The following is a 21,353-nucleotide window of genomic DNA, read 5'->3' as shown; positions in this document are numbered from 1 at the left end:
CTCTGGGTCAGTATGGAGAGACTGGTATAGCAGGCCTGTCCTCTGGGTCAGTATGGAGACTCCGGTATAGCAGGCCTGTCCTCTGGGTCAGTATGGAGACTCTGGTATAGCAGATGCGCACTATCAGAGTGAGTTACAGTAGGGGGCGCTCTTCTGTTTCAGATGGCCGTGTTTTTCAGCATGTGCAGGGCCTGCCTCACACTGAGCTCGGGGGTATTTGTGTTGTGCAGGTGCCAAACGCCATACGCGCCGCCCCAATACAGTTTCCTCCCCGACGCTAAATGAAGTGGCTTAAAAGCTTAAGCAGACGTACAGAAACTCAGCGCGCAGGCAACTCAAGACCTTTTACAAATTATGTTTTACGGGCAGCCTAAATAAAGTTTCACAGTTATGTCTAGATACCTCAAAATGAATGCTGTGCAAATAGAGTAAATCTTATCCCAGACAGACAGACACACACACGCACGCACACATGCACGCACGCACGCTCACACACACACACACTCACGCACGCTCACTCACCCACTCACGCACGCATGCTCACACGCACGCACGCTCACACACACGCACGCTCACACACACACACACTCACGCACGCACGCTCACTTACACACACACTCACGCACGCACACACACACACACGCTCACTCACACACACGCACGCTCACACACACGCACGCTCACACACACACACACTCACGCACATTGTGTAAGTTCACAGTGCCTGTGACTATTGTAGACTGAGGGTGTAAAAACCAGTAGAACTAATTTAATTGACTGATTGATTGAAGATAGACACAGGAACAAAATCATCAAAATCTGCATTTTAGACAAATCAGAACAGTGCGAGCAACCTACAGCAAAACCATTTTTAGTTGTTTAATGTTGATATTCACAAGATACATTCTGATGCCATGCAGTTTGGATTCAGACATAATCACACGATACTAAAGTACTGAGGGATTCAGGCATAATCACACGCTAATAAAGTACTGAGATTCAGACATAATTGCACGCGAATAAAGTACTGAGATTCAGGCATAATCACACGCTAATAAAGTACTGAGATTCAGACATAATTGCACGTGAATAAAGTACTGAGATTCAGGCATAATCACACGCTAATAAAGTACTGAGGGATTCAGGCATAATCACACGATACTAAAGTACTGAGGGATTCAGGCATAATCACACGCTAATAAAGTACTGAGATTCAGACATAATTGCACGCGAATAAAGTACTGAGATTCAGGCATAATCACACGATACTAAAGTACTGAGATTCAGGCATAATCACACGATAACTAAAGTACTGAGATTCAGACATAATCACACGCTAATAAAGTACTGAGATTCAGACATAATCACACGCTAATAAAGTACTGAGATTCAGGCATAATCACACGCTAATAAAGTACTGAGATTCAGACATAATCACACGCTAATAAAGTACTGAGATTCAGACCTAATCACACGCTAATAAAGTACTGAGGGATTCAGACCTAATCACACGCCAATAAAGTACTGAGGGATTCAGACGTAATCACACGCTAACAAAGTACTGAGATTCAGACCTAATCACACGCTAACAAAGTACTGAGATTCAGACCTAATCACACGCTAATAAAGTACTGAGATTCAGACCTAATCACACGCTAATAAAGTACTGAGATTCAGACATAATCACACGCTAATAAAGTACTGAGATTCAGCCTAATCACACGCTAATAAGTACTGAGATTCAGGCATAATCACAGCTAATAAAGTACTGAGATTCAGCCTAATCACACGCTAATAAAGTACTGAGATTCAGGCCTAATCACACGCTAATAAAGTACTGAGATTCAACCTAATCACACGCTAATAAAGTACTGAGATTCAGCTAATCACACGCTAATAAAGTACTGAGATTCAGACCTAATCACACGCTAATAAAGTACTGAGGGATTCAGACATAATCACACGATAGTAAAGTACTGAGATTCAGACATAATCACACGCTAATAAAGTACTGAGATTCAGAGCATAATCACTACGAATAAAGTACTGAGATTCAGACCTAATCACACGCTAATAAAGTACTGAGATTCAGACATAATCACACGCTAATAAAGTACTGAGATTCAGGCCTAATCACACGCTAATAAAGTACTGAGATTCAGGCCTAATCACACGCTAATAAAGTACTGAGATTCAGACCTAATCACACGCTAATAAAGTACTGAGATTCAGACATAACCACACACTAATGAAGTAAATTGTGCTTTGGTTTAGCTGTATATTTTTGTCATCTGTTTTAGAATCACCAGCAAGTATCAGGTTTGAGAGCTTATGTTTTGTGAGATATGTTCTTAGACATAGTGTTGCATTTATTTAAACTAAGCCTGCCTTTGCCCTGGTGTCTCGCTACCGCCCCCAGCTGGAGGAGGTGAGGAACATCCCAGCCAGCAGTGAGAAGATCATCACTGAGGCAACAGCCAAGAGAGAGAGCCTGGAGAAGCAGAAGGTGGTGGAGGAGGAGAAGCTGAAGAAAGTGATGGAGAGCCTGAAGGAGGAAACCTGCGGGCTGCAGCAGGACAAAGAGGTCAGTCTGTGCAGCGGAACTGAGAGGTCAGTCTGTGCAGCGGAACTGAGAGGTCAGTCTGTGCAGTGGAACTGAGAGGTCAGTCTGCAGTGGAACTGAGAGGTCAGTCCGTGCAGCGGAACTGAGGGGTCAGTCTGCTTGGCGGGACAGAGGTCAGTTTGTGCAGCGAGACAGACGGGTCAGTCTGCACTAGTGTACAAACCATTAAGAACTGTGTCGTCACCTCACCCCCCCAGGCGAAAGAGAAGGAGCTGTTGGAGTTGAGTAAGGGAGTGAATGAGACGCGCTCCCAGATGGACGTGGCGCAGTCGGAGCTGGATATCTACCTGAGCCGCCACAACATGGCGCTGACGCAGCTGAACAAGGCCAAGGAGACGCTGCAGAGCACCACCGCCACACTGCGCGAGAGGAAGGCCGCCATCAAAGAGCTGCAGACCAGCATCCCCGAGCGCGAGCAGGAGCTCAGTAAGGTAACGTGTTACACAGTTGTATTGGAGCCTTGTGTTAGGGTTGCGTTGGGGCCTTGCGTTAGGGTTGCGTTGGGGCCTTGTGTTAGGGTTGCGCTGGGGCCTTGCGTTAGGGTTGCGTTGGGGCCTTGCGTTAGGGTTGCGCTGGGGCCTTGTGTTAGGGTTGCGCTGGGGCCTTGCGTTAGGGTTGCGTTGGGGTTGTTAGGTTGCGTTGGGGCCTTGCGTTAGGGTTGCGTTGGGGCCTTGCGTTAGGGTTGCGTGTTGGGGCCTTGTGTTAGGGTTGCGCTGGGGCCTTGTGTTAGGGTTGCGTTGGGGCCTTGTGTTAGGGTTGCGTTGGGGCCTTGTGTTAGGGTTGCGTTGGGGCCTTGTGTTAGGGTTGTGTTGGGGCCTTGCGTTAGGGTTGCGTTGGGGCCTTGTGTTAGGGTTGCGTTGGGGCCTTGTGTTAGGGTTGCGCTGGGGCCTTGTGTTAGGGTTGCGTTGGGGCCTAGCGGGGCCGGTGATCACCATTACAGTGGCAGTCTGGACAGGCGGGGCAGAGAAGGGTCTGGAAACGCACAAGCTTTTGTGATGATGATGTCAGCGGCTTAAGGGGGAGGAAGGGGTCTGGCTGCAGTCCAGTGTGCTGGGGGTTTGTGCATTACAGGGTTTACAGCTACATTAATACTTTAACAATCATGCTTCAACAGCGTCACGGAAACATCTCTGGGATAAGAGCGCCTGTTAGCCTTCTGAGTGTGTGTGCGCGTTCACGTTTATGTTTCCATAATGTGAAACACTGTCCTGTCGTTGTTTAGATGTGATTGTTTGAATGTGATGGGTGAAATTGCAGTGGCATTGTTTAAGTGATTGTTTAAGTGTAATGGGTTAAATTGCGGTGGCGTTGTTTAGATGTGATGGGTTAAATTGCGGTGGCGTTGTTTAGATGTGATTGTTTAGATGTGATGTGTTAAATTGCGGTGGCGTTGTTTAGATGTGATGGGTTAAATTGCAGTGCCGTTGTTTAGATGTGATGGGTTAAACTGCAGTGCCGTTGTTTAGATGTGATTGTTTAGATGTGATGGGTTAAATTGCAGTGGCATTGTTTAGATGTGATGGGTTAAACTGCAGTGCCGTTGTTTAGATGTGATTGTTTAGATGTGATGGGTTAAATTGCAGTGGCGTTGTTTAGATGTGATTGTTTGCAATTTAACACATCACATCTAAACAATCACATCTAAACAACGCCACTGCAATTTAACCCATCACATCTAAACAATGCCACCGCAATTTAACACATCACATCTAATGGCATTGTTTAGATGTGATTGTTTAGATGTGATGTGTTAAATTGCGGTGGCATTGTTTAGATGTGATGGGTTAAATTGCGGTAGTGTTGCTTAGATGTGATTAAGTGTAACTCAGTGACATGGTCCTGTGCAGGATGAGCAGGAGCTGGAGAAGCTGACGCAGGTGGATGTGAAGGCCCAGGGCGTGGTGAAGGACATTCGGCAGAAGGTGGAGGAGGCCAAGAGCTCTCTGTCCTCCAACCGCAGCCGGGGGAAGGTCCTGGATGCTCTGATGCAGCAGAAGAAGAGCGGCAAAATCCCCGGCATCCTGGGCCGGCTGGTGAGCTCGTCTTCCTAACCCCGCCCCTGCACCCCTAACCCCTCCCCCTCACTCAAGCTCTGCCTCTTCACCCTGACCCCGCCTCTTCCCCCTTCATCCTAACTCCACCCCTTCCCCCCAGCCCCACTTCTTCACCACTCACCCTAACCCTGCTGCTTCACTCAGCCCCTTCCCCCTAACTTGGCAGTGTGTCATACGAGCAGGCTGAGGGAGTGAGCGAGCGAGGGAGTGAGCGAGCAGTACGGCTGTGCTGATTGGCTAAATCTCCTCACTAACAGGGAGACCTGGGCGCCATTGATGAGAAGTATGACGTGGCCATCTCCTCGAGCTGCGGCTCGCTGGACAACATCCTGGTGGACACCATCGACACGGCTCAGAAGTGCGTCAACTTCCTCAAGACGCAGAACATCGGGGTGGCCACCTTCATCGGCCTGGACAAGGTGAGGAGGGGTTCCCCCCAAGCACAGCTTTCAGGAGAGTGTGTGTGTGTGTGTCTGTGAGTGAGTGTGTGCGGACATGCGCGTGTGTGTGAGTGAGTGCGTGCGTGTGCGGACATGCGCGTGTGTGAGTGAGTGTGTGCGCATTTTTAAAGCCCAGTGCAGGGTATGCTTCACCACTGCAGAGAGGAGTCTCTAAAATCACAGACCTGCCCAGGTCAGGACCTTCATACGGAGCTTTAAAAGATTACAGAGTTAACTTCAGTCTCCTGCTGAACGGGGTCAGCATGGTTTGCACAGCCATGAAGGAATGTAGCTGTGAATCTGCAGAACTGAAGTGATATTACTATTATTATTATTATTATTATTACTACTACTAATAATAAATGGATCAGTTTCCATGGTGACAATTTCAGAATCAGCCCATTACACACGTCTCCACCACTGAGGCGGATTAGCCTGTAGCCTGTAGTGATGGCACTGTGAAGCAATCATTGTGCTTTCCTGTGGAGCGGGGCGTTGTGATTGGCTGAGGCGGTGACTGACGGCTGGCTGTGGCTCGCAGATGAAGGTGTGGGAGCAGAGCATGGGGCGGATCCAGACGCCGGAGGACGCGCCGCGGCTCTTCGACATGGTCAGCGTGAAGGACGAGGCCCTGCGGCCGGCCTTCTACTTCGCCCTGCGCGACACGCTGGTGGCGCAGAACCTGGAGCAGGCCACTCGCCTGGCCTTCCAGCGCGACAAGCGCTGGAGAGTGGTGACCCTGCAGGGCCAGATCATCGAGCAGGCCGGTACTGCCCCCGTCTGGCAGCACGGGATATTAACACACACAGAGTCAGGCTAGCTGTGGGGCCTACTGCTCCGACCCCCCTAACCAGCAGCACAGGGATATTAACACACACAGAGTCAGGCTAGCTGTGGGGCCTACTGCTCCCCCTAACCAGCAGCAAGGGGATATTAACACACAGAGAGTCAGGCTAGCTGTGGGGCCTACTGCTCCGACCCCCCTAACCAGCAGCATGGGGATATTAACACACAGAGTCCGGCTAGCAGGTGGGTGGTGCAGGGGGAGGGGTGTAGCAGGAGGGTGTTGGTGGTCTGAGGGGTATATATTCTCACTCACTCAGAGTCTCTCCTGCAGGAACGATGACTGGAGGGGGCGGGAGGGTGATGCGTGGCAGGATGGGCTCTTCCATAGGGTCAGAGGTCACACAGGAAGAGGTGAGAGCGCCAGAAACGCCTGTGCTGTGGAACCGGTCCTGTGCGGTATTAAACGGTCTGTGCGGTGTTTAACGGTCTGTGCGGTACTAAACGGTCTGTGCTGTGTTTAATTGTCTGTGCGGTCTCTGCAGCTGGACCGCATGGAGAGCCGGCTGCAGACGGAGGTGCAGCAGCTGCAGAGCTGCCAGGAGCGCAGGCTGCAGCTGGAGGAGCGCATCCACAGCCTGCGCAACGAGCTGCGCACCATGAAGAACACGCTGGAGAAATATACCGCCAGCATGCAGGTACACACACACACACCGCCAGCATGCAGGTACACACACACACACCGCCAGCATGCAGGTACACACACACACACACCGCCAGCATGCAGGTACACACACACACACCGCCAGCATGCAGGTACACACACACACACCGCCAGCATGCAGGTACACACACACACACACACACACCGCCAGCATGCAGGTACACACACACACACCGCCAGCATGCAGGTACACACACACACACACACACCGCCAGCATGCAGGTACACACACACACACCGCCAGCATGCAGGTACACACACACACACACACACCGCCAGCATGCAGGTACACACACACACACACACACCGCCAGCATGCAGGTACACACACACACACACACACGCCAGCATGCAGGTACACACACACACACCACACACACACACCGCCAGCATGCAGGTACACACACACACACCGCCAGCATGCAGGTACACACACACTCTCTCTCACACACACACACACACACCGCCAGCATGCAGGTACACACACACACACACACACAAAACACACCGCCAGCATGCAGGTACACACACACACACACACACCGCCAGCATGCAGGTACACACACACACACACACCGCCAGCATGCAGGTACACACACACACCACACACACCGCCAGCATGCAGGTACACACACACACACACACCGCCAGCATGCAGGTACACACACACACACACACACACACACACACACACGCCAGCATGCAGGTACACACACACACACCGCCAGCATGCAGGTACACACACACACACCCCAGCATGCAGGTACACACCACACACACCGCAGCATGCAGGTCACACCACACACACAACACACACACACACCGCCAGCATGCAGGTACACACACACACACCGCCAGCATGCAGGTACAACACACACACACCGCCAGCATGCAGGTACACACACACACACCGCCAGCATGCAGGTACACACACACACACACACACACACCACACACCGCCAGCATGCAGGTACACACACACACACACACACACACACACACACACACACACCAGCATGCACGCACACACACACACACACACACACCGCCAGCATGCAGGTACACACACACACACACCGCCAGCATGCAGGTACACCACACACACACCGCCAGCATGCAGGTACACACACACACACACCGCCAGCATGCAGGTACACACACACACACACACACCGCCAGCATGCAGGTACACACACACACACACACCGCCAGCATGCAGGTACACACACACACACACACACCGCCAGCATGCAGGTACACACACACACACACACACCACCGCCAGCATGCAGGTACACACACACACACACACACACCGCCAGCATGCAGGTACACACACACACACACACACACACACACACACACGCCAGCATGCAGGTACACACACACACACCGCCAGCATGCAGGTACACACACACACACACCGCCAGCATGCAGGTACACACACACACACACCGCCAGCATGCAGGTACACACACACACACACACACACACCGCCAGCATGCAGGTACACACACACACACACACACACCGCCAGCATGCAGGTACACACACACACACCGCCAGCATGCAGGTACACACACACACACACACACACACAGGTGCGAGCGCAGTGCTGTAGTGCATTGTGCTGTGTGCTCCACAGAGCCTGTCGGAGCAGGAGCTGCACCTGAAGGCCCAGATGAAGGAGCTGGAGGCCGGCGTGGTGGCGGCCGCTCCCGATAAGAGCCGGCAGAAGCAGATGGAGAAGAGCCTGGAAGCCTTCCGGAAAGGTGGGTGCCCTGCCCGCAGACTCCTCACACACACAGAGGCTCCTGATTGGCCCAGGTACAGCAGGTAATGGGTCTTCTTTATGACCTCATAAATCAGCTGAGCATAAACGCTCCAGTTCCAGTCAAAGCTAGCGTGGCTGCTATTAGCGTACATTACCCCCCATTACAACCGTTTACTAGAGTCTCTTATCCAGAGTGACTTTCACAACTTTTTACTCTGCATCCATTATACAGCCGGATATTTACTAAAGACATTCTGGTTAAGCAATTCAGGTCAAGGGCACGCCCTTTTTAAAATATGTTTATATGTATTTTTTCATTATTACTGTTATTATTTAGGGGGGTCCCCGAAAATATTGGCTGAAGTCGCAGAGCAGTCTCAGCAAAGTTGTTGAAAGTCAAGGAAAACTGGAAAAAGCAAAAGAAATCACAAGTTTTTTGGTTTTAAACGTTGATTCATTAATCAATCTTATGCGCATCTGTGGGAACTGATTGAAATAACAGCTATATAATAGCAGCTGGAACACGTGTTTGAAGTATCAAAAACGTCTATGGGAATCCTGATCGCGGCACATTCTAGAATCTGTACACCCTGTCGCACTCTGTTTCTCCTGCGTTTGGCTACACTGTTAAAATGCGCAGCTCTATACAAATCACACTGCAGGGTGTATTATGGCTGACTAGAAACAGGAAATCACAGGAGTGACCAAAAATGGTAAAAATCACAGAATCTGTGACACTTCCATGACAAAACACCTAGCCTTATCCATATGAGACAACGGGGGGGGGGGGGGGGGGATGACGGGCTGTGGGACCCTGCTGTAAGGGGGGTGTTGAGGGGGCTGTGGGGCCCTGCTGTAGGGAGTGTTGAGGGGCTGTGGGACCCTGCTGTAAGGGGAGTGTGAGGGGCTGTGGGGCCTGCTGTAAGGGGGAGTGTTGGGGGGCTGTGGGACCCTGCTGTAAGGGGGAGTGTTGAGGGGGCTGTGGGGCCCTGCTGTAAGGGGGAGTGTTGAGGGGGCTGTGGGACCCTGCTGTAAGGGGGAGTGTTGAGGGGGCTGTGGGGCCCTGCTGTAAGGGGAGTGTTGGGGGGGCTGTGGGGCCCTGCTGTAAGGGGGAGTGTTGGGGGGGTATGACGGGGCTGTGGGACCCTGCTGTAAGGGGCAGTGTTGGGGGGGGGATGACGGGGCTGTGGGACCCTGCTGTAAGGGGCAGTGTTTGGGGGGGGGGGGTATGACGGGGCTGTGGGACCCTGCTGTAAGGGGCAGTGTTGGGGGGGGGGTATGACGGGGCTGTGGGACCCTGCTGTAAGGGGGAGTGTTGGGGGGGGGGGTATGACGGGGCTGTGGGACGCTGCTGTAAGGGGGAGTGTTGGGGGGGCTGTGGGACGCTGCTGTAGGGAGTGTTGGGGGGGTATGACGGGGCTGTGGGACCCTGCTGTAAGGGGGAGTGTTGGGGGGGGGGGGTATGACGGGGCTGTGGGACGCTGCTGTAAGGGGCGCTCTTGCTGTCCCCTCAGATTTCGAGGCGGCGGCGAGCCGGGCGGGGAAGGTGGAGGCGGAGGTGAAGAGGCTGCATAGTCTCATCGTGGAGATCAACAGCCACAAGCTGAAGGCCCAGCAGGACCAGCTGGACAGGATCAGCCAGGAGCTGGACGCCTGCTCGTCCGCCATCACCAAGGCCCAGGTGGCCATAAAGACAGCGGACAGGTGAGAAGCCACGCCCCATGGCCGACACTGCCGACAGCCCAGCCACCTGGAGCACCGCCCCAGCCCAACAACCTGCAGCCGCAGCCCAACAACACTGCACAGCACCAGCCCAACACACCTGCACGACACAGCCCAACACACCTGCACCGCACCAGCCCAACACACCTGCACCGCACACCAGCCCAACACACCTGCACCGCACACCAGCCCAACACACCTGCACCGCACCAGCCCAACACACCTGCACCGCACACCAGCCCAACACACCTGCACCGCACCAGCCCAACACACCTGCAGCACACCAGCCCAACACACCTGCACCGCACCAGCCCAACACACCTGCCAGCACACACCGCCCAACACACCTGCACCGCACACGCAGCCACCAACACACCTGCACCGCACCAGCCCAACACACCTGCACCCACCAGCCCAACACACCTGCAGCACACCAGCCCAACACACCTGCACCGCACCAGCCCAACACACCTGCACCGCACCAGCCCAACACACCTGCAGCACACCAGCCCAACACACCTGCACCACACCAGCCCAACACACCTGCAGCACACCAGCCCAACACACCTGCAGCACACCAGCCCAACACACCTGCACCACACCAGACCTGCACCACACAAGCCCCACGCATAGAGAGCGCACTCAGATTTCTGTAGGGTCACTCCTAAATAACTGTCCCAAGATAAACGGCACAGAATGAAACCCCAGAGCTCTGTACTCAGCCGTATGCTGCTTACGGGACACAGTGCTGGCCTCCGTATGCGTCCCCACACTGCAGAGACGCTGCGCTGCGTTAGGTCTTACAGCACAGCATGGTGACCAGGCTGGTCTGTGAGCACCAGGCTTTCTGCTGCACTTCTGGGTTTGATTTTATTTAAAAACGGAAATGGTGACATCAGCCGCCACACTAAAACACTTAAACCAAGGCAAGGCCCTGGCCTATGAATGTGACTGCAAATGCAGCTGTGCAACGAAAGCACTTTTCACTAATTTCATTTTGGAGCACGGCTTTCTGATTGACACAGGGTCAGGGTGGAGAAGGCTTTCTCTGCGCTGAAACAGCATTACAGCCCGTGTGTGTGAGAGAGAGAGAGTGTGTGTGTGTCTGTGTGTACAGAGGGGCTACAGTACAAACATAACTGAATTAGTTATTCAGTGTACAGTAAGCTGAGTGATGGTATGAGCTGTATTTATTGTATATTCATATTCTGCTTCTGTGGGGTGATGCAGGCTCATAATGCAGGGCCATGAGCCCTTGATTGGGTGGTTCACGTTGGAATAATTGTTTGTATTACATTGATATCCACCAGATGCTCTTTTTAGGAACAGTTTTTAAGTGTATTAATTAATTTGTTAAATTAATATCTCATGCGCAAAACGACAAAGCGCAACCGCAACAGGAACAAGCGTGTGAAGTTTCAAAAGAAACTAAATCAGCGGGCAGCTGCCCCAATAGGAACAAATACCAGGGGCCATCAAACATCTCATTACAACAGCTGACAAGAAACTGCATTTGTCTCTCAATTTCTCCTAGCATTTGGCAATATGGTGCTAATGCTACAGGCCTAGCCTTTAGGCTACAAATCATCCTGCATGCTATGTTCAGGATGACGGTAGCAGCTATGCTTTACTCCATATAGCAGTAGCTCTCCTGCAGGTTAGCAGGTGGGTGGTGGTGGTGTATGGATATGCAGGTGGGTGGCGTTGTATGGACACAGAGAACAGGTGCAGTCTGGCTGAGGGTCTTTGCCCCCCCCCCCCCAGGAACCTGAAGAAGTCTGAGGAGGCGGTGTCGCGTCTGGAGGCGGAGATCCAGGAGGGCGAGAAGGCCATGGAGGACATGACCGAGCAGCTGAAGAAGCTGGAGGAGCAGGCCGCTGCCGTCATGACCGAGTGTCAGCAGGCAGAGGTCAGCGGGGTCACTGGCCCACAGCATGCTGGGAAATGTAGTCTCTGATATCACTGTGCACTTGTAATATGGACCCTGACCAGGGTCTACAGGGTGGCAGCTCCTTCAGCCCTATTAACCCTTTACCCTGTAAGATCATGTGATCAGAATGTTCTCACCTGAACATTCTGATGCCAATGTGACAATTACTACTGGCAACTGAAAGCATTCTAGAGGAATTTCAGAGTTCTAGAACACTGACTTAAAATGTTGAAAAAGCATTCCAAAAAACATACTCTTCAAAGGGATAAAATTCTGAGGTCAGTGTGCTGGTGGTCACATGGTCCAAATACACTGTTAGATTCAGGGTCGGGGTCAGTGAAGTGTACTTCTTTACATGAAAGGTCCTCTTGGAGCATTGTGGGCAGTTTTTAATTCCCTGAATGTAAGTGGAATTGGCGTCAGCCTCGCTGACATGTTTGGGATGTTGTGACTGAGGCGATCAAGCGTGTCTCTGGACTGCGCCGCTTCAGGAAGTGAAGTCTCGGTCTCAGGGAAAGATCTGATTGGTCCTGGGATCCTCTCGTCCAATAGGACGCCCTGCCTGAGGTGCAGGAAGGGCACCGTGGCGTGTCCCAGGAGATCAAGGCCATCCAGGAGAAGGAGCACGCCCTGCAGAAGGAGTCCCTCGGAGTGCGCCTGAAGGTGGAGCAGATCGAGGCTGCCATCGCCGAGAACCAGAACAAGATCCGGCACTGGCAGAAAGAGGTGTGCACCCGTCCCGCGCTGCCACTGGTGTCCGTTACTAAATAATTAGCCAGAAATTAGTGTGTTTCCATGGCTCCTCACACTGGTGATTGTTTAAACTGTTGAGAATGGTGACCTCCAGTGGTGGAAATGAGCACTTGAGTCCTGCAGTGTTGCCATTTTGTCCTGATTGTCCGAGAGCTTTGGGTCAGTTTTTAACTTATAAAAATAGCAAAGTTAGGAAAGATGAAGAAAATGAGACATGTGAACGGAGTTCCCCCTCAGGCCTCCAGGATCTCTCTGCACGCCATCGATGGGCAGCCCGCTGTGGAGCTGCCCCAGCTGACCCCCGAGGACCTGGAGGCCGGCCCCGACGCCGACATCATCAAGAAGAAGATCGCCCTGCTGGAGGCGCGCTGCGAACAGATGAAGCCCAACCTGGGCGCCATCGCGGAGTACAGGAAGAAGGTACCGCCCGCCTCTCGCCTGACACCAGACTGGAGAGTGCATGTGACTGCAGGGAACTGGAGAGTGCATGTGACTGCAGGGAACTGGAGAGTGCATGTGACTGTGAAGTAGATGTGACTGCAGTGAACTGTAATGGGGACGTGACTGCAGTGAACTGTAATGGGGACGTCACTGCAGTGAACTGTAAAGTAGATGTGACTGCAGTGAACTGTAATGGGGACGTGACTGTAGTAAACTGTAAAGTAGATGTGACTGTAGTATACTGTAAAGTAGCTGTGACTAGTGAGCTGAACTGTGGATGTGCCTGTAGTATACTGTAAAGTAGCTGTGACTAGTGAGCTGAACTGTGGATGTGCCTGTCTGCAGGAGGAGCTCTACCTGCAGCGCGTGGCGGAGCTGGATGACATCACCACGCAGAGGGACAGTTTTAAGCGGGGATGTGAGGACCTGCGCAAGCAGCGGCTGAACGAGTTCATGGCCGGCTTCAACATGATCACCAACAAGCTGAAGGAGAACTACCAGATGCTGACCCTGGGGGGCGATGCTGAGCTGGAGCTGGTGGACAGTTTGGACCCCTTCTCTGAGGGCATCATGTTCAGGTAAACCCTGCCTGGGGGAGTCTGGGGAGGGCTTGAGCCCCCTGCGTGGGACGAGCACAGAGCACTGACACAGAGCACTGACACTGCCTCAGTCTGAATACGGCACAGAGCACTGACACTGCCTCAGTCTGAATACGGCACAGAGCACTGACACAGCCTCAGTCTGAATACGGCACAGAGCACTGACACTGCCTCAGTGTGAATATGGACACAGAGCACTGACACAGCCTCAGTCTGAATATGGCACAGAGCACTGACACAGCCTCAGTGTGAATATGGACACAGAGCACTGACACAGCCTCAGTCTGAATACGGCACAGAGCACTGACACTGCCTCAGTCTGAATACGGCACAGAGCACTAACACAGCACTGACACTGCCTCAGTCTAAAGCACAGTTCTGCCAAAAGTCCATTTATCATCTGATCTGACAACGCAAGTTCAGATGAAAGAAATTGTGTGTTTGGCACACAACAGCCAGTTAAGCATGCGGCTGCCATTTTGTTTTGTTCCCAGTTTTAGTGGTTTGTTTAATTTAAAATGGCGCCTTCTGTGAGTGACCTTTTCAGGGCTGTCGGCTGTCTCCAAAAACACCTTTTAAATATTCTTTCCTTTAAAATGCAACTGCAGTTCTATATGTTTACATGGCAACGGCGTCAGCTGCACACACACTCACCAGGACTACGCCGGTGCCGTCTCTCTCTCCACAGCGTTCGGCCTCCGAAGAAGAGCTGGAAGAAGATCTTTAACCTGTCGGGCGGGGAGAAGACGCTGAGCTCCCTGGCGCTGGTCTTCGCTCTGCACCACTTCAAACCCACGCCGCTCTACTTCATGGACGAGATCGACGCCGCGCTCGACTTCAAGAACGTGTCCATCGTGGCGTTCTACATCTACGTGAGTAAACGCCGTCCTTCCCAAAGCAGGGCGGGAGTCTCGCTCACTGGCCAAACGTTCCCTTCACATGGCTCCCAGTGCACTTTACAATCATCTGTTTCTCCTGGCAGTCATACTTTACATCCGGTCTAGCTGGTTTTAAAATCGTACGTGTATTTTTCAATTCTATTTTATTTGTACAGCGCTTTTTAGAGGACTATCACAGACCCTTTACAGAGTGTAGCAGGCATTTAGTGAATCTTCCAGCAGTGCCCTGGAGCCAGAGGCAGGTGCAGCCGATTCTCATCGTTACTCAGACTGATTAGCTGACTGCTCTCACCTGGCTATCGGGGTCTGAATCAGGGGCAGTTTGTTAGTGAGCAGCAGCAGGTCCTGTGGTATCCCAGGGTCAAAGGTCGTCTCCAGTGAGCCGTGTTAAAGGAGCCTGGGTGTTAAGGCTGGTGCAGAAATCCCCTGCATGACGCTGCAGTACAGCATGAGGGACCAGCCTAGTCACAGGACTACAGCCCACTGCGGTCTGCTGCTTTAAACTAACTGAGTGGAAATCATTATCTTTTATTTTTTAATTTGTTTTATGAGGTGTCAAATATGTCATTTGTAGATTTTGCAAATACTCTGTACTTAAGGCTTGTGTTTAATTCCATGTGTGCGCTCACTCCATAGTGCAGTGTCTGTGTGCAGTGCGTCTCTGCAGTGTCTGTGCAGTGTGTCTGTGTGCAGTGCACCGCGTCTCTGCAGTGTGTGTGTGTGTGTGTGCAGTGCGTCTGTGCAGTGTGTCGCGTCTCTGCAGTGTGTCTGTGTGCAGTGCAGCGCGTCTCTGCAGTGCGCAGTGCGTCTCTGCAGTGTGTCTATGTGTGCAGTGCAGCGCGTCTCTGCAGTGTGTCTGTGTGTGCAGCGCGTCTCTGCAGTGTGTGTGTGTGCAGCGCGTCTCTGCAGTGTGTCTGTGTGTGGAGTGTGTCTGTGTGCAGCGCGTCTGTGCCTGCAGTGTGTCTGTGGAGTGTGTCTGGCCTGCAGTGTGTGTCAGTGCAGTGCCTTACTGACCTGCGGTTCCCAGCTGAGACTGACGTCTTTATTTCTCCCCTCCTGCAGGAGCAGACTAAGAATGCCCAGTTCATCATCATCTCCCTGCGGAACAACATGTTTGAGATCGCCGACCGCCTCATCGGCATCTACAAAACGCACAACACCACCAAGAGCGTGGGCATCAACCCCAAAATCATCGCTGCCAAGGACCTGCAGGAAGTGGGCTCTGCTTGAGCCAGCCAATCATAAGCCTGCCTCCCCTTTACCTGTCCTGTCTGTCTCAACTTCTATCTGTTTACCTGTGTTGTATAATTGTAAATCTTAACCTCTTTTTTTCCTGTTTCTTTTTGATAAAGCTGCTGTAGTTTTATATTAAACGAAAAATAAAATTCTTTATAATCTTTACCGACTGATTGGTCGATGGGTTGCTGCATTTGAACACTGTATTGCCTGCAAGCGCCTGTATAACGTGTGAGAGACACTGGAGCTCAAGCTCCAGCCCTATTGGAGGGGGGGACACTGACACACGTTCAGCTCTTACCTGGGGTTTGTACGTCTGTGGAGCCCACCACACTTAGAAGGGTGATCAGAAATGATGATTTTATTGGAAATTTTGAAAATACATTATTTTTTACTACATAGTAAAAACAGTTCAAAGTTGGAATCGTTGAGAGGGAACTTTACAGTGGCAGATCAGACGGCGTGAACGCGTTTCATTAGAGGCCTTTCCTGGTCTACTGACTGCTGCACTCTGGTTTATTTGTAATAAAAGCAGAGCTGACCCATATTACTCAGCAGCTTGTGTTAATCGGGTTAAGGGTATAAGGGTACAGGCTGCTTCTGCAGGGTCTTACAGCACTATCCCGCTGCCCCAGACCATGAAACCCACGGGAAACTGCCCCACATCGCTGTATGGCCAGGCTAAAGCTACACACCACCCACCAGCTAACTAAAACTACCAAATGGTAAATGGACTGCATTTACATAGCACTTTTATCCAAAGCGCTTTTTATAATTGATGCCTCTCATTCACCCATTCACACACCCACCAACGGTGAAAGGCTGCCATGCAAGGTACCAATCAGCTCGTTGGGAGCAATTAGGGGTTAGGTGTCTTGCTCACGACGTTATGAAAACTTCTTTAAAATCATAACGTCCGTTGGCCACGCCCAACTCACCGTGAACATGCAAAAACATTTCTAGGTACAGCTTTTCATTTAGTCACGGAGTTCAGTAACAAATGAATGCTGGTTTTGCTAAATTCACTAGCTAGTCTAATTGGCCATCTACCCGGTGGTTTGTGATGCCTAATGTTAGAAAATTATTTTTTATACATGTAAATTCTTTAACACGGCTACCCTCTCCCAGACTCAGACTAACAGTTACCGGACACACCTGTCCCCAATTCGGTACTCTGCTGGACGTTTTTACAAAAGGGCCTTTCAGAGAGCAGAGAGATGAAAGCAGGTTCTAGCTAACGTGATCAATCCGACAGGTAATGTTAACTCCCCTAGCTAGCCTACGTAAACTACCTAACAACCTACCGCACATAATGTAGCAAACACTGCATCCCTCTAAGTGCTAGCCACTGAATGAATGGCTACATTCACTGAAGCTAACTTAACTGCCTGGCTACCAGGAACTCGAGCTAAATTAGTGCTGAAATTTCGATTCTGTCCAGCAGACACAAAGCGAGCTCCACGTCACACTTCAACTCCACGTGTTCCCGAAGCTCTCGCTATCTTCCGAATTGTGCTCCGATATTTTTTTTAAATTCAGTTACTCTAAAACAAGTGATCGGAAGGAGCACTATGATTAGTTAGCACAGACCCGCAGAATATTGCTAAGATGCACTGTTCTGATATCCCAGCCAATGAGGAAGTCCCTTTAACAGGAGAAAGCGGAAAATCACTCGTGGGTTTCAAATACTTATTTACGTACCACAACCCTAAACTCAGCTATTTTAACCAGGTGCATTTGGATAGCCAATAAAGATTCAATGGACATTAACATGGATATAAAAGACTACAGTAAGTCATTGGTACAAAAGCTATCAAAATTATTTTCTCTGAACACTGTCGTTATGCCAACAGCAGAAGTCATTAACACACCAGTGACAGTGTACAGAAAACTGGGCTACAGGTTAGCATGCTATGAGCTAAATCATTAGTGTCCGTCACATGTTCGCAGCCCAGGGCTATAACACTGAGTACCAGCATTGCACCCCCCCCCCCCCCAAAGAAAATTAAAAACACACATGCAAGCTTACTACAGAAAGTACAGAAGACATCTCAGCTTGATAATTGACAGTAAAATATGCACTATTTTGCTCTTATATCATGATATAAACTGAACATCTTCTGAAAGTCCCTATTCTATGTTCTTTGTAGTTCTCTTCACTTAAAAAAAATGACCCAATAAAAAATGAATCACTAAACAAGTAAAATCTCGACGATGGAGGCCAGGTACTGAGCCGCTGTGTCTGAGAGGGAGGAGAGGAGGGACGTGGACTGGAGCTGCAGGTTTGCAGCCAGAGAGGCGAGGCACAGCGCGGCGTCTCTGACTGCCTGCTCAAACACCTGAGGAAAGCCAATCAGACCGAGGCACAGCGAGATGAGCAGGGCGAGCAGACCAATCAGGAGAGCGGCTGAGAGGTGGGGGGCCTCCGGGCAGGGGGGCGGGGCCTCCTTGCGGTGGCGGCTGTCGTGGCAGCAGGCGATTCGCGGGACGGGGCACTGCTCCAGCTCAGAGAGGGTCACCCCGGCCCACTGCTGCTCCAGGAAGTCGGCCGCCCGCGGGCAGACGCACAGCGGGCGCACCTGGGGCAGGGGCGTGTCCATCAGGGCCTCCACCCGCTCCCGCAGCGCGTGCACCTTCTGCAGGTAGGCCAGCGGCGCCTCCTCCTCCGCCACCGCCGCGCCGTAGGACAGCAGCTCCAGCTGCTCCTCCTTCATGCCCTTCAGCCGCTCCAGGATTGGCTCGTACTCGCGCCCGAGCTCCGCCTCCGCAGCGTCCAGGGCGGCGCTGAAGGCGAGCCTCTTGCGCGCCAGCGTCTGCTCCAGGCCCTGGAAGAAGCGGGCGACGGCCTCGCGGTCCTGGCGCAGCTGCCCCTCGGCCCGCGCCCGCTCCTGCTCCGCCCGCTCCGCCCGCGCGCACAGCTCCGCCCAGCGCCCGTCCGTCAGCCGCTCCACCAGCCGCGCCGCCGCCTCCCGCTCGCGCGCCAGCGCCGCCTGCAGGTCGTCGATGGCGTGGCCCTGGTGCCCGCCCACCGTCAGGCAGAGCCCGCAGATGAGCTGGCGGTCCTGCACGCAGTACACGTTGAGCGGCTGCAGGGGGTGCTGCGGGCAGAAGGGCGGGCGGGGCCAGGAGTCGCGCTGGTACTTCTCGATGATGGCGCGCAGGGAGACGTTGGCGGGCAGGGCCTCCACGCCCGTAGGGGGCAGCTCCACCACGCTGCGGCAGTTGGGGCACTTGAGGGGCACCCGCAGCAGGCGCCAGGTGGAGAAGGCTCCGGAGACCTGCTGCACATTGTCCAGGCAGGCCTTGCAGAAGGTGTGGGAGCAGGGAAGCACGCGCGGGTCGCAGAACAGCGAGTAGCACACAGAGCACGTCAGGTCCTCCTCCAGGTCGTCCATGACCGGGGGAGAAGCCCAGGCCTGGGGTTCTCCTCTGCGGGGCTGCAGCTGAGCTTCTGTTCTGTAAAAACAACCTTCCGTTAAGAACAGACTGCTGCTCCTCATATAGCTACTACACCCTGGTAAAATGAACTCCCAGGTAAAATGATCAGAACGAAATTCAGCTTTTCTTACCTTTGTACATTTTAGTTACTAATGAGCATCACCTACCAAATTAACCAGCAACTAAAGATTTAAAGTAGGTCAGGTGTATATTTCATCTCGGTCATGCAAGTAGACAGAAGAGTAGGCTATAGTATTATTTGTAGCACACTGATATTCAGAATATTTTAAATACTTAATATATTTTAGGGAATCACACCACCTAAAGGCAGACTCACACACGAAGCTGTCCTCGCTCTTGGGTCTAATGATTCGCGAGTCTCCGTGAAATCTATTTTAACTCGTCCATTTGTTCAGCACAACTCCAGTAGTGTGTGGACCCATTTGGAACTATCAGGTACCAGCACTGAGGGCATTATACAATACATTAGCGAAAACTATGCAACAATGCTAAGATTAGAATTTAGCGCAGCCGCAAACGCATAAACAAAGTCCACGAACGGTGTGGCCTCTCCTTAAATGGCCGCACTGTTTTAGGAAGATTATCTGGAACAGGGATTACTAAAGTGCTTTGTTTTTGTTCTTTTCTGTGGAAAGGTGATTGGATCATAGGAAAGCGGTTGTGCGAATTGCTAGCAGTAGTAGCAAGATTTTGTGGTTCCCTGAAGAATTGAATTGAAGTTAAAGCTTTTTTCTGAATCTGCTATCCGAAATGCTCCCTCTGGTTGTCTTGCAATGACAGGCTACTGTAGTTAGGCATTACCCACATGTTTAGGTATTAATGCAAACTAAACTGGACCCAGACATAGAATGAGAGAAATGTATATAAGTTGAATATAATTTCCTATTCGACCTCACTAACAGATCAACAGCTGAATAAAGACGAGGACCGAAGGCAAACGTACGTCTTTCTCTTTAATATCAATTTTGACAAATCCTTAACCATTGAAATAACCGTAACACCGGTCAGAATTACTTATTACAACTTATTTTAATGTAACTTCAAACTTTAAGTAACAAACTGTAGCTTGTCAACACAACTCGCTTTTCTATGTCGTAGTTTAGGAGGCGTGTCTTCGTATTTTACGTTTATATTTTAAGGGTGCCATTTCAAACTATTTTTATGCGATTGTTCAGCGATAAATAGGCTCATATCTCTCTCATGTGGGTAATACTTTCCCGCAGAGTAATCAATCCACAAAACAAGCTAACCCACAAACGATATAGAAATGTCGTAGAACATGCATAGCTGTCATAGGCAGCACTCTAAATTTAACAATAAAATTAATGTAGCAGCTAAACCAGCCTAGACAGTCTGCTGAAACCTCAACATTAATTACTAAACTAGATTAGCCAGTTAAGTAACGAGTTCATCCTCGCACCGTTATAATTTATGTGAAGCGAGCTTCCCTATTATCATGTTCAAATATAATTTACCCGAGTTAAGATGCTTTTATAGCACCATGGCGTCGGTGCTCCTGTCCGAAACTCCAGCAGAACCGCGACAGAACTCGCTGTCGCCGACACCTCGGAACGCGGATTTCATTTCAACACATCCGGTTGGCCCGCGCCCCATATGCGCATGCGTGTCCTTGAAGCAGGGCCGTTCCACCAATCGCATCCCTTGATTAGATTTAAATACAAATTGAATCTAGCTTAACAGTTAAGTGCCATCAGTAGTATATCTGCGAATCGTAATAAAAATCTGACCTCGTTTGTTTGACTCAAAGTACAGTTATGTTGCTAAAACGGCTACACGATAGAGCCACTGTAGCTCGTCTGAACTAGCCTGCTATCTGCACGCTAGGCTAAGATGCACTCCGAAAAGTTAAGTGTTACTAAATAAATAAAATAAGAAATTCCAATACAAACGACACC

The 21,353-nt window shown here is 51.3% G+C and overlaps 2 protein-coding genes across 4 annotated transcripts in view; one reads left to right on the top strand and one right to left on the bottom strand.

The window, feature by feature from the left end:
- Positions 1–16,143, top strand: part of smc4 (structural maintenance of chromosomes 4) — a 30,236-nt gene extending 14,093 nt beyond the window's left edge. For both annotated transcript variants that reach the window (XM_064303167.1, XM_064303166.1), the window contains exons 10-24: positions 2,420–2,584; positions 2,821–3,054; positions 4,471–4,656; positions 4,935–5,096; positions 5,659–5,884; positions 6,235–6,314; positions 6,446–6,598; positions 8,270–8,396; positions 9,913–10,102; positions 11,885–12,029; positions 12,603–12,776; positions 13,041–13,223; positions 13,590–13,822; positions 14,532–14,715; positions 15,805–16,143. In XM_064303167.1, the coding sequence (XP_064159237.1) occupies positions 2,420–2,584; positions 2,821–3,054; positions 4,471–4,656; positions 4,935–5,096; positions 5,659–5,884; positions 6,235–6,314; positions 6,446–6,598; positions 8,270–8,396; positions 9,913–10,102; positions 11,885–12,029; positions 12,603–12,776; positions 13,041–13,223; positions 13,590–13,822; positions 14,532–14,715; positions 15,805–15,972 (2,610 nt within the window). In that variant the 3' untranslated portion in view covers positions 15,973–16,143. The remainder of the gene's footprint in view (positions 1–2,419; positions 2,585–2,820; positions 3,055–4,470; positions 4,657–4,934; positions 5,097–5,658; positions 5,885–6,234; positions 6,315–6,445; positions 6,599–8,269; positions 8,397–9,912; positions 10,103–11,884; positions 12,030–12,602; positions 12,777–13,040; positions 13,224–13,589; positions 13,823–14,531; positions 14,716–15,804) is intronic.
- Positions 16,144–16,324: 181 nt separating this feature from the next.
- On the bottom strand, positions 16,325–21,255 carry trim59 (tripartite motif containing 59). Of its 2 annotated transcripts, none has more exons than XM_064303175.1 (2): positions 20,913–21,255; positions 16,325–19,434 (listed from the first exon to the last, which is right to left on the bottom strand). In XM_064303175.1, exon 2 carries the CDS (start codon positions 19,371–19,373, stop codon positions 18,171–18,173), a length of 1,203 nt encoding a protein of 400 aa, XP_064159245.1. In that variant the 5' UTR covers positions 19,374–19,434; positions 20,913–21,255; the 3' UTR covers positions 16,325–18,170. The 2 variants fall into 2 exon arrangements, with proteins under 2 accessions (XP_064159245.1, XP_064159246.1); XM_064303176.1 differs by lacking the exon at positions 20,913–21,255 and adding an exon at positions 19,548–20,480.
- Positions 21,256–21,353: the final 98 nt, after the last annotated feature.

The sequence above is a fragment of the Anguilla rostrata genome, chromosome 12 (assembly GCF_018555375.3).
Source record: "Anguilla rostrata isolate EN2019 chromosome 12, ASM1855537v3, whole genome shotgun sequence".
NCBI classification, from domain to species: domain Eukaryota; kingdom Metazoa; phylum Chordata; class Actinopteri; order Anguilliformes; family Anguillidae; genus Anguilla; species Anguilla rostrata.
This window is presented reverse-complemented; position numbering and strand designations above follow the sequence as displayed.